Here is a 12686-nt window from a genome sequence, read left to right as displayed (position 1 = left end):
ATGCTGTCTTGCAAAGTGTAGCACATTGTGCTTGTGGTGCAAAACCCTGGAACTGCTCTGAGAATCTCGAAGGCAAAGGGAAGGATAATATAGAAAAACAAAGAAAACAATTACCTGAGCTTTGGAATAGTGCTGAGATTTTAAAGGCAGAAGTGCAAGGCAACATAGATGTGAGAAAGAAAATAAAGACGATGATAAGATTTGCAGATTTTTCTTTTTCCTTTCACGAGTAGAACATAAACTACTTTTTTTCTTTACCTTTGTCTTTCATGAACAACTCGAGAGAACTGCTCCGCATATCACATTTAACACCAAAACTCCAGCAGTGATATGATCTTTCTTAGACCTTAGTGACTACAAGTACTTCCTAGACCTGTGGTGACCACTAGTACCATTAACACCAAACCATGCATTGTTCATTAATATAGTAATCATTGGCAAATATTAAGGCTTTGCTTAGTAGAGGAATGAAAATCAGAAGGATGGAAAATTTAAGGGTTAGAGAAGTCGAAAGATGAGAAAATAAATTCTTTCCATTCATTGCCTCGTAGAGTTGAAAAATGAGAGGAAAGAAAAATAAGCTTTGAAAAATACATTTTGAACTAACTCGCATCTCTCTCACATTTTCTCTGATCTTTTCCTTCTAAACTGGAGTGATATGATTTTACGCACGAGGATAGAAAATGGGCGTACTTTTCTTTCCTATCAAGCACACTCAAAATTTACTTTATTTCTACTTTTCCCCTCCCTCATTCCATCCTTCCATTTTCCCACTCAAACAGACAAAGCCTAAGTGATGGATTCTTAACCCAATACATCAAATGGAACCTTAAACATGTCCAAGAAATAGACCGGAAATCCATTCCAAAAATAAAGCTTAAAATGCCAACAGCAAACTCCAGAAATAACCAATGCAGTGACAACAATTTTTCAGCTCAGTCCAACCACACCCAAAAGCCATCACAATGCTTATGATTGCCTCATCAAATCTCCATTATTTACTTGCAATCTTCAAATTGGCAAATGAAAGTATTTATATAGCACAAAGTGAGGGAGATTGTTCAAAATTTATGAAAATCTAGTGGGACAAACAAACCGACCATTCAGCTAAAGTTCAATAAACCCATATAATTGTTTTTAAATCGGGGTTCAATGCAAAAACACAAACTACAAATGATTTTTCAGACCTCCAAAATGTCATACAGAATTGTCCTGAACTCTTGATCATATACAAGCACGAAAACTCAAGAGCATTCACACATGTAACCATAAACTACAGAAAGCAGAAACAAGAAGACTGCCATGAATCGAGTAACGTTCTAACATTTGCCTGTAATTAATAACATAAAAGATGAAAATTATTCCTTTGCCGCTTTCAAATCCAATTCCAATTCCATTCCAAAACAAGAGCGATAAATATAAATTCAAACAGGAACATAACATACTTTAATAATTCAAAATAGCTAACAGTCTTTAACTACCTTCAATTCAGCTTTCAAAGTCTACGACATGAACCTTGCCAACCCTCTCATTCTCGGGCAAAATACACCAATTTGGTGACTGCACAGCCCGCAGCCACTTAAAATCATCCACATTCTCCCAATTCCCCGTCTCCTCACTTAGCCCTGCCTTCTCCAAGTCCATCTCGATCCCTTCATAATCCAAACAATATGGTGCGAATCTTACAGCATTGCTGTCCTCAATTATCGGCCTACTCCTTACTCTCAAATAAAAATCACACCTTTTCGCCAAATGAATCCTAATCTGATGCGAAGCCAATACGAAAATACACCCTTCCACATCCTCTATCAAATTGGACCCAGTTACAGGGCCCAAATAAACATTGCAGTTCTTCAACCTGTTCATGAAAACCGCATTGCAGCATCCGGTTAATCTTACTTCGCAAGAGTCCAGATCGGATAGCGTAAATTCCCCAACTTCCGTTCCCTTGAATTTCTTCACTAGGGTTTCGTTTGATTTATTTCTAAACCCTGGTGAATCAGGGATTTTGAAATTGGATATCGAAACGGTGTCGGGTTTCACGGGTTCTGGTTCTTTGGGGTGCTCCTTTTTAGCCGTGGCTTTGTTTTTGAAAGAGAATTTCCGTTTTGTGGTCAATTCGGAGTTTAAAGCCTCGAGATTTTGCTTTAAATCGGAGACGGTTTTGAGAGAAGAGCGCACTTCATAAGAAGGAAGGAAGTAAGAGCTCTCGGCGACGAGTTTTTCGAGGTCCGATATGGAGGAGGAGATATCGGCGAAATGAGACTTGAGGCGAGATGGTTCGGATTGAGCAATGAGACGGGAATCAGCGAGTAGGGAGTCGATGGATTGCTTGGAACGGGAGAAGCGAGAGAGAAAAGAAGAGGTGGACTCGGAGGAGTTGGATGAGTCAGATCGGCGAGCGAGCGTGTTGTCTAAATGAGCTTGGTGACGATTAGAGAGGCGATCGAGCATAGCTTGGTGCTTTTTCTGTAAACCGGCATCTATGCCTATTGTTTTGTTTGTGATATTTGGATCTGCCCCTTCTTCTTCCATGGTGACCTTGATTTTTGTTGTGGTCTTGATTTCTCTTTCCTTTTTGTCTCGGCAGCAGCAATAGTGCAATTTAAGAACAACGCAGCGATGGAATTTAAGTACTAAAATATTTGGTATTCCAAATTTTCTTCAATTTTATTTTATTAAATATTTTATTCCAAACTTTTACAATACGCTTAAATATAAAATAAATGCTAGATTAAAATATTTTTCACGATACTTAAATTATCTTTTAAATGATTTTTAATGTCTAACGTTATAAATGTTATTATTTTATATATCTGGATTATCTTTGACGTTAATTTCTTTCATTAATTGACATATGTTATAATAAAATAATTTTGAATTTTTTTCCTAAAAAATATTAAAAATATTATTATATTTATATAAAAAAGCCCTAATTTATCTTAAATTAAAAAATCCTTAAAATTCACAAATCTAACCTTAACATGTCGCCCTTTCTAGCCTCGACCACCACCGTTGACGTAGTCCATACAATCCTCTTAGTCATATGACACCTTAGTAGTTGTTGATTGATTGTCGAAATCGTGTGGGATCATGATTTTCATCATAGGGTTCACGGGGTATAAGACGTCGATTCATCGTCGACCGGTCGTCAGTCAGTCATGATTCATAGGGATTTTGGTCACCAAGGAGGTGAGGTCGGGTGGAGCTTTGTCGACAACAAAGGGAAACGATTGACATGGATTTAGGGGTTAAAATAGAGGTTTTCAAAGTTTTGGGGTTGTTTCAAAACTTTTGATTTTGTTAACATAATTTTAATTTTTTTTAATTTTAAACAAATTTTTTAAAGTTATTTGATTGTGACACCTGTCAATTAATGGAGGAAATTAATGATGCTGACAGCCTGAGCACCCAAAGTAATAATGTTTGTAACGTCGAACATCGGGATCATTCAAAAAATAATTTAGGCACTTATTCGTAAAAAATGTTATATTTTGGGCTCTCTTTTTTTTTTTATAAATAAGCCTTTAGAATATATAATAATTTTAGGATGAAGTGCATGAATAATCTTTCGAATATAAGACATTATTTTGTTAAATCCCATAATTATTAAAAGTTATAAAATTATCTCTCAATTATAAGACGTTGTTTTTTAAGTTTCTGACTATTAAAAGTTACAAAATGATCATTGATTATTATATGTTTCAAATTGATCATTTTCCGTTAAAAATTGGACGATCTTCTGAGCTAGACGTTAACCTATTGATTGTGATATGATAAAATCATATTTTAATGAGAAGGTTAATGTCTAACTTAGAAGGTCGACAAATTTTTACAAAAAAGATATGTAATTGAGGGACTCAACAAAATAACACAATGTAATCTAGGGACAATTATGCAACTTTTAATAATTGAGAGACTCAATAAAATATGCCCTTATTTTTAGGACCATTTATGTACTTTACTCATAATTTTATAAAATAAAATTATATAAAATTAAAGGTAAACTACCTATTTGGTCACTAACTTATTACTTTCTTTTGAATTTGGTCACTAAACTATTATTAGTCTTTTAAAATCATACTAACATTACATTTTTGTTTTGTTTGGATCACTCGTCATTGAAAAAATTAAGGGTAAACTATGCATTTAATACCTAAACTATTAGTTTTGGTATGCTTTAGTACCCGAACTTTCAATTTTTTCAAAACCATACCTAAAGTTTAGTTTTTATTTTATTTTAGTACCAGCCGTTAAAAACTTATTGTGTTTAGTATCTAAACTATCAATTTTGATCCGTTTTAGTACCTAAACTTTCAATTTTTCTCTAAAAAATTAACGTTATATTTTGAATGGGGTACTAAAATGAAAAAATACTAAACTTTAGGTATGGTTTAAAATAATGAAAGTTTATGTACTAAAATAGACTAAAACTAATAGTTTAGATACTAAATACGTAATTTACCCAAAAATTAATGATGATGATGATAATGTGACATTTTTAATTTTTATTTAACACTAATGTGATAATATCAAATGATGGCAAGTTAATTTTTTAAAGGTTCTTTTTAATTATTTTACTCACATAAGTTTTATATGTAAACTATAAATGAGTTATGCCCTTTTTAAATATACATAGATCAATTTATTTATTTCTAATGAAAATTAAAATATAATTAAGAGGCTGATTTAATAATTTTACCAGTTCTACACGAATTTTCCTTCTTTCCATCCCAAAAGATGTCTCAAAGGAAAACGAAACAAAGACCCTCATTCCCTTAGGCTCATTTTCACTGTCCCAGACTGAAAATAGGGAACCACAAACAAAAGAAAGCACAATTCAACTAAACAAGCCCTAAAACTAATCCAAATCAAAACAGGAGAAGAGGGCGAGATAGAGGCAATCGTGAAAGGCGAGAATGAATCGTTGAGTCTGAATCAATCGTGAGAAGATCAGAGTTCGAGTTGCAGATAAAGTCAGTTTTATAAATGGGCGCAGCGGGTTCAAAACTCGAGAAAGCATTTGGTGATCAGTTCCCTGAAGGCGAACGATATTTTGGCCTTGAGAACTTCGGCAACACTTGCTATTGTAACAGCGTTTTGCAGGTTTTTGTTTAATACCTCTCTTCTTTTAGTAACAATTCAAGTTTGAATCTAATTCCATTTGTCATGTTTTACCTTTTTAAAAAAATATATATATATATTGGATTTGATAGTTTTATGTTAATTATAATATTCTTAATTTGATTGCTTTTGAATTTTTAGCTTCGATCAATTTCTTTTTGGTTGCAAATATTCATGGTTTGTACTTTTTGGTTGCTGTAACGTTTCTATGGAATCCATTCCTAGTGGTTTTGATAAATGACTCACTTGCTCCTCTGATAGCCGTAGAAAATAAGTAAATTTGGGAAAAATCCTGAAGAGAGCGGATGGCAGTGAATTTTTTGGTAATTGTATGCCATGTTTCATGCCGGTGGCATGGTTGTAACAATTTAGATTGCCATTAGAAGGTCTATATTCTAGATATCCATACATGTATTTTGTTAGTGCCAGTATCAAAGATTATCTAATTCATCATTACTAATAAGGTAACTTACAGTTCATTGTTGAACCTCATATTTAATGTTTATTTTCTTTATTTGTTCATTTAAGCTGGGTGGGTTTTGTAAAGTTGAGCTATGTGAAATATTTGAAATTTATTTGGTTAGATGAGTTTTATGCATGGTATGATAACTGTTGCATTTTAAGTTTGTGGTATTGATTGGCTGCCTTAGATTGCACTAGATCTGATTAGCTTGAACTGTCATTTTTGAATGTATGCAACTGTATTGGTGAAGTGCTATATATACATTACCGGAATGTTCAGTACCCGTGAGCTTTTCTTTTTCTCCATTTACACGCTGTTACTCTATTTTATTCCTTGCTTTCTAACTAATTTTAAATCATTAGTCCATGTATGGTCATTTAGGAAGGATTTAAAAGTGGAGTGTTTTTTTTATTATTTAAAAATTATTGGGCAACAATAGCATCTTAACTTCGATAATCCTGATATCTCATTTCTTCCTATTTTTTTCAGGCACTTTATTTTTGTGTCCCATTTGTGAACAGCTGCTAGAATATCATGCACGTCATAAAAATGGTGCTGATGCTGAAGATAACCCGCTGACTTGCTTGGCAGATCTGTTTACGCTGGTAATAACTCTCCTAGAATTGTAGTGTTCTTGAGTTCTTCTCTATCTTTGATGAGCAAACCATATTTCTTTAGAGGATATTCCTTTTTCTTCCTAGTCATAGTTTGTCTTATAGTAAGCCAGTAGTGTTACAATGTGCTTAAGTTGCACTGCCTAGTTTTGGTCTTGCCTTAGTTTCCATGAATCATTCTCCCATTTGATTCATTTAATTTTTTTCTTTTATTATTAGGCATCCTAGGAGCCCATGAGCAATTAGTTAGAAGTACGAAGTCCAATATATCATCTTATTGATTTGATGAAAAATGGACCTTATGTAAACTTTTAACAAGATGTGATCGGAAATAAAGATTATTACTTCTGTTAAATAGCTTATTACCGTAAGTTCTTCATTACATTTTCTCAAGGACCGTGCATTGTACGATAAGGAATGATGTGCATGCATTTCTTTAATTCTATTTTAACATATGCCATTTTATTTTCTGCACATCCTATCCTTTCTCGTAACTGCTTTTATTTTTCTCTCTTTTTTTTTAACTCCATTTAAATGGTTTGGTTTGATACTTCAGTATTGGAAGTATTATCTTTTAGGCAATTGCTTAGATGCATGCAAAACATTTTGTTCAGGTTTTCTCTTTGGCCCCTAAGATACCTAAGTTTTAGCTGTATTGGGGAAGATGATTGTCTTCAGCCTTTAACAAAGGTTATTAGTTGCTATGGTATATTTTTCCTTCAACTTTCTCTCTCATGTAGTTGTGTGACATATGTGGTTTATAATTGATTGCTAATGGGACCAACTGCTGGTTGTTCTTTATGTTTAGATAAATTCACAGAAGAAGAAGACAGGTGTCATTGCTCCAAAGCGTTTTGTACAGAGATTGAAGAAACAAAATGAGCTTTTCCGCAGCTATATGCACCAGGTAGTAGGATGCTTTATATTTATTTGGCTGAAGAACTTCCTCTAAGTTGATGATCTCTTCCATGTGATTCAAGGTTTCCAATTGGTCTAATGTTGTAGCCTTTTCTTGGCATATCACAGAAAAGTTGACTTTCTTTATCATCATTAATGAACAATGCTTAATACTGAAGAGAATAACCATTTTGTTTCTGTTTCTCTCTCTCTCTCTCTCTCTCTCTCTCTCTCTCTCTCTTTTTGAGTAGGATGCTCATGAGTTCTTGAATTTTTTGCTAGATGAGCTTGTTGACATACTAGAGAAAGAGGCTCAAGCTGCAGAAAATGAGGCAGAAACTTCATCGCCATATGAAAAGATTGCAAATGGAACAAAGAATCCTCAAGCAAATGGTGTTAAAAAAGAGCCTCTGGTTACCTGGGTTCACAAGAATTTTCAGGTGAGTTTGCTGATTATATTCCTTTATTCTGATCAATTCTTTTAGTTTACATGAAAATTGAAACTTTCTTTCTCAGGTTTCATCTAAAAGAAATAAGATACTATAAACTATAAACTTGAAACGTTAATGAAATGACCTAAATTGTAGGAATATATTAGGTCTTGAAAGCATCTGTGTCTGTGCAGAAAAAATAATCTAATCAGAGAACTACTAGACAAAGAAAGTGAATTAAGTATAAGCATTATCATCTGGAAATGCTTCTTGACATCCTAGCTAATCTCATCATCAATCAAGATTTGCACTTGCATTACTGTTTTCCTTTTACTTTATATATAATTATGATATCTCATTTATTGTTCATAAATTACAAAGTATGAAATGGTCAGTGCCTCTTATCTTCTTCATGGTTTATTTTTTGAAAATGTTTATAAAGGAATGCTATGCTTTGTTGACAAAGAATGCTCTACATTCAGTTTATTTATTGCTATCTATCAGCACATCCATTTCCCTTCTATCTGAGTGCCGCTGTGTATGTGTGTGGATTTCCTCGTCTTTGCATTCATGTATTTTAGAAAGAATGTCATTATCTGATTGGGCAATTTGAGACAGGGAATACTTACCAATGAGACAAGATGCTTGCGATGTGAGACAGTGACGGCGAGAGACGAAGCTTTCTTGGATTTAAGCCTCAATATTGAACAAAATAGCTCAATAACTGGCTGTTTGAAAAATTTTAGTTCCACCGAGACATTGAATGCAGAAGACAAGTTTTTCTGTGATAAGTGCTGCAGGTAATTTCCATTTATTAGTGTCTTGTAGATGTATCTTATTATGAATGCCCGTTTTCTTCTCGCACAGTTTTAGGATTCGGTTTGTAAAAGTAGTTTACAACGACAATCAATATTTCTCTTGATTAATGTGTGAGATTTGGAGACTGTCCTGCCAAGACCAAATATGTTAAATTGAGGTTTTGTTAGTAAAAGATGTCAATTGTGGTCATGGATTTACATGAGATGTTTGGAAGACTAAACTCATGATTATACATTTTCCCTAATCATTTGCACATCAAACTTGCACGGTGCAATTAACTGTTTCATTTTCATAAATGGTTAGTTAATAGATGCAAAGTCTTGTTTTAATGATAAATATGTGTATAGCAATAATTACAGATGACAATTTACTTGCAGTTTGCAAGAGGCCCAGAAGAGAATGAAGATAAAGAAGCCGCCGCACATCCTGGTTATCCATTTGAAACAGTTCAAGTAGATTGAGCAGCTTGGATTGTACAAGAAGCTCTCATACCGTGTTTTGTTTCCGGTTGAGCTGAAACTGAGCAATACTGTAGAAGATGCAGATTCCGAGTATTCTCTATTCGCTGTAGTAGCCCACGTGGGAAGGGGACCTAACCATGGGCACTATGTTAGCCTGGTGAAAAGCCATAACCACTGGTTATTTTTTGACGATGAAAATGTGGAGATGATTGACGAGTCCGCAGTTCAGACATTTTTTGGGTCAGCTCAGTACTCGAGCAATACAGATCACGGCTATATTCTATTCTACGAAAGCCTTGGCGCAAACAACAGGAGCTGAGAAAAGAGAGGTTTTGATTTTACCATGAGTACATGTATTCTAATCTCTGAAAACATCAGTTTTCTTGAACCGCCTATGCTTAGTAATTTTCCCGCCGTTGTTCTTCGATTTCCAATACCGGTGGAAGAGCTGTCAGTGTGATTATGTGGGTTTTGACATTAATGCATACATAGGTTGTTTCCATGTACAGTGGATGGTGGAAGCACGACGCCCTTTTGTTTCTGTGTTTAGTTTTTACACAATAAAAGGGGGGGGGGGGGTTGGGAAGAGCAATGCCTTCGGAATTTTCCCAACTCTTTAGTTCAATTCTCAATTTAGTTAATCTCATCGAAATATTTAATGGTGCAATATTTTAATATAAAACTAAAAATTTTAAAAATATTTTCTTGACCTTTTCTTGTTTGAGTAGATGCAATAGCTACAACAAAGTAGCAGTAGCAAATAGCAATGGAACAAGTTATATGTCAAAGTGTATGCAGCTGTTATCTCAAATCACTTGATGATGAATCAGCTAGTTTAGACTTCTACAGATGAATTCTAGCAATGAAGTACTCGAACAAGGTTTGTAAGAGACTTAAGATGGAGATTAGTTCATTCAAGGTGCAGCGTGGATAAAAGTTTCATCGTCTATATCAGCTGGTGTTACGATTGGGAGAACTGGAGCTAAGACACAATAATCTACCAAATCACATATCAAGAATCTGAAGTAGTTGCGTGCGTCTTATAAAACGCCCTCCACCAGTCCTTCTACAATGGTTTAGTGAGCGGAAAGTTTCAACTAGGATTGCTGGTGTAGGGTTCACTTGCTTAGGCAATTGTTCGAACAATTACACCACAACTGTCTTAATGCATCCTAAAGTTTTTGGGAAGATAATTAAGTCGTAGACACCCAATGCAAAAAGATTGATCACCTTCCATTCATCAGGGTGATTTTTCAGTAACTGCTTGATGTGAGTCCAAATAATTCCTTCACCTTTGTCTTTATGTTGAACCCGGTCAGTTACCCACTTTTCATTTACCCCTGCAACCTTTGTTATCCTGTTAGGTATGGCTCATAAATATACCAGTAAAGAGGACAGGAGATGGAGCGGAGTGAGCGAAGCGAACATCAACTGTCCTTACAAAGAAAGTCTCGTTGTGGGGTTACAAATTATGTGGGTTGAGGGTGCGGGGGCGTAGCCCCCGCGGTACGGTACAGGGTTGATTTTGTAATTATGTACCAGGGTTTTCTATTATAAATAGAGATGTAACCTAGACCTAAAATATCATTGAATAAAATTCTAGCGCCGCCTAGGCCCCGAGGACGTAAGCACATTGCCGAACCTCGTAAAATTCTCGTGTTCTTTCGTTTTCTTTACCCGTTTTCGTCAACAATTGGTATCAGAGCTCAGGAGCAAAATTCGAAGTCGCGAAATTCGATGGTCAGGGTAACTTCGGATTATGGCAAACGAGGGTGAAGGATCTATTGGCGCAGCAAGGGATCTTGAAGGCTTTGCGACCTATAAAGCCGGCGTCGATGGATGAGGAAGATTGGGAAGAATTGCAGCAGCGAGCGGCAGGAACCATACGATTATGCTTGGCGGACGAGGTCATGTATCACGTCATGCATCTATCGTCTCCAGACGAAATTTGGAGGAAGTTGGAAAGTCAGTTTATGTCCAAATCCTTAACGACAAAACTGTATCTGAAGCAGCGGCTGTATGGGCTGAAGATGCAGGACGATCACGATTTGGCGCAACACGTGAATGTCTTCAATCAAATCGTTTCTGATCTGGCTCGGCTTGATGTGAAAATTGAGGATGAAGACAGAGCGATGATTCTGTTGTGTTCGTTGCCTTCCTCTTACGAACACATGGTGACTACTCTTACATATGGGAAAGAGACTATCAACGTTGAGGAGATTACTGCAGCCTTGTTGGCTCACAACCAGCGGAAGCAGAATGCAGGGGAAAGCTCTCAAGCCGATAGCTTATATGTCAAGGGTAATCGAGATCGTGGACGGAAGCCAGAGAAGGTAGGGTCCGGGAAGCGGAATTCCAGATCCAAATCCAGGGATAAGAAGACGATTCACTGTTACAAGTGCAAGGAGGCGGGACATATGAAACGAGACTGTCCGAAGTTGAAAAAGCAGACTGATGAGAAGCGTGATGGCTCATCCAAGTCTGTGAACGTGGTCGAGGATGATACTTCTGATTGCAGTGAGGGTGATATGCTTTCTATTTCAACGACACAATTGACGGATGCTTGGATTCTTGATTCTGGATGTTCTTATCACATCACGCCAAATAGGGAATGGTTTTCGACATACAGGCCGGTTAATTCTGGTTCGGTTTATTTGGGTGATGATCGATGTTGCAATATTGTTGGTATTGGTGATGTCAGAATTAAGATGCACGATGGCTCCGTTCGGACGTTGAGTGGTGTTCGACATATCCCAGACTTGAAGAAGAATTTGATTTCCTTGGGCACTTTGCACAAGAATGGTTTTATCCCTAAGGCTGACGAGGATAGGGAAACCATTCGGATTGTTAAAGGAGCATTGACTGTGATGAAAGGCAAGATGACTGCAGGGAATATCTACAGATTGTTAGGGAGTACCGTTGCAGGTGGAGTTCACTCTGTTGAGTCCTGTGATGATACGACAAAATTGTGGCATATGCGCCTTGCTCATCTTAGTGAACGTGGTATGGCAGAATTACACAAGAGAAACTTGTTGCATGGTGTCAAAAGCTGTAAGCTCGATTTTTGCAAGTATTGTGTTCTTGGTAAACAGACTAAAGTCCGTTTCAAGACTGCGAAGCACACAACTCAAGGGATTCTTGATTATGTGCATTCTGATGTATGGGGGCCTTCCACGACATCGTCTTTGGGTGGATCTAGGTACTATGTTACTTTTATTGATGATTTTTCACGGAAAGTTTGGGTGTATTTTTTGAAACAGAAATCTGAAGTTTTTGAGAAGTTCAAGCTGTGGAAAGCTGAGGTAGAAAACCAAACAGGACGAAAAATCAAGTGTTTGCGGTCTGACAATGGTACGGAGTACACAGATTCACATTTCCTACAATTCTGTAAGGAGCATGGGATTCAGAGGCATTTTACAGTGCGCAAGACACCACAACAGAATGGTGTTGCGGAACGAATGAACAGGTCGTTGAATGAAAGAGCCAGATGTTTGCGGTTGAATGCGGGGCTTCCCAAACACTTCTGGGCTGAGGCTGTTAACATGGCGTGTTACCTTATCAACAGATCGCCAAGGGCATCGCTGGCTAGGAAAGTTGCAGAAGAGGTATGGACTGGTCATGATGTTAGTTTTGATAACTTACGGATTTTTGGTTGTCCTGCTTATGTATATGTACCGGCTGATGAGAGATCCAAACTTGATGCAAAATCGAATGAGTGCATTTTTCTGGGTTACAAGAAAGGTGTCAAAGGATTCAAGTTCTGGGATCCAGTTGCGAAGAAAGTTGTGATTAGTAGAGATGTCGTTTTTGATGAACAGTCTATGTTGCAGCAGAAGCAAGACACGACAGTGGTAGATTTCGAGCAGTTTCCAGTTGA

The 12686-nt window shown here is 36.5% G+C and overlaps 1 protein-coding gene and 1 pseudogene across 1 annotated transcript; one reads left to right on the top strand and one right to left on the bottom strand.

The window, feature by feature from the left end:
- Window positions 1-1423: 1423 nt before the first annotated feature.
- On the bottom strand, window positions 1424-2575 carry LOC120138084 (tubulin-folding cofactor C-like). Its single transcript, XM_039153681.1, has one exon. The coding sequence runs from the start codon at window positions 2533-2535 to the stop codon at window positions 1489-1491; it is 1047 nt and encodes a 348-aa protein (XP_039009612.1). The 5' UTR covers window positions 2536-2575; the 3' UTR covers window positions 1424-1488.
- Window positions 2576-4983: 2408 nt separating this feature from the next.
- On the top strand, window positions 4984-9323 carry LOC120138082 (annotated as a pseudogene).
- The last annotated feature ends 3363 nt before the right edge of the window (window positions 9324-12686 follow it).

The sequence above is a fragment of the Hibiscus syriacus genome, unplaced genomic scaffold (assembly GCF_006381635.1).
Source record: "Hibiscus syriacus cultivar Baekdansim isolate YM2019G1 unplaced genomic scaffold, ASM638163v2 tig00110678_pilon, whole genome shotgun sequence".
Lineage (NCBI taxonomy): Eukaryota > Viridiplantae > Streptophyta > Magnoliopsida > Malvales > Malvaceae > Hibiscus > Hibiscus syriacus.
Note: the sequence above shows the minus strand (reverse complement) of the source record. Positions and strands in the feature narration are given on the sequence as shown.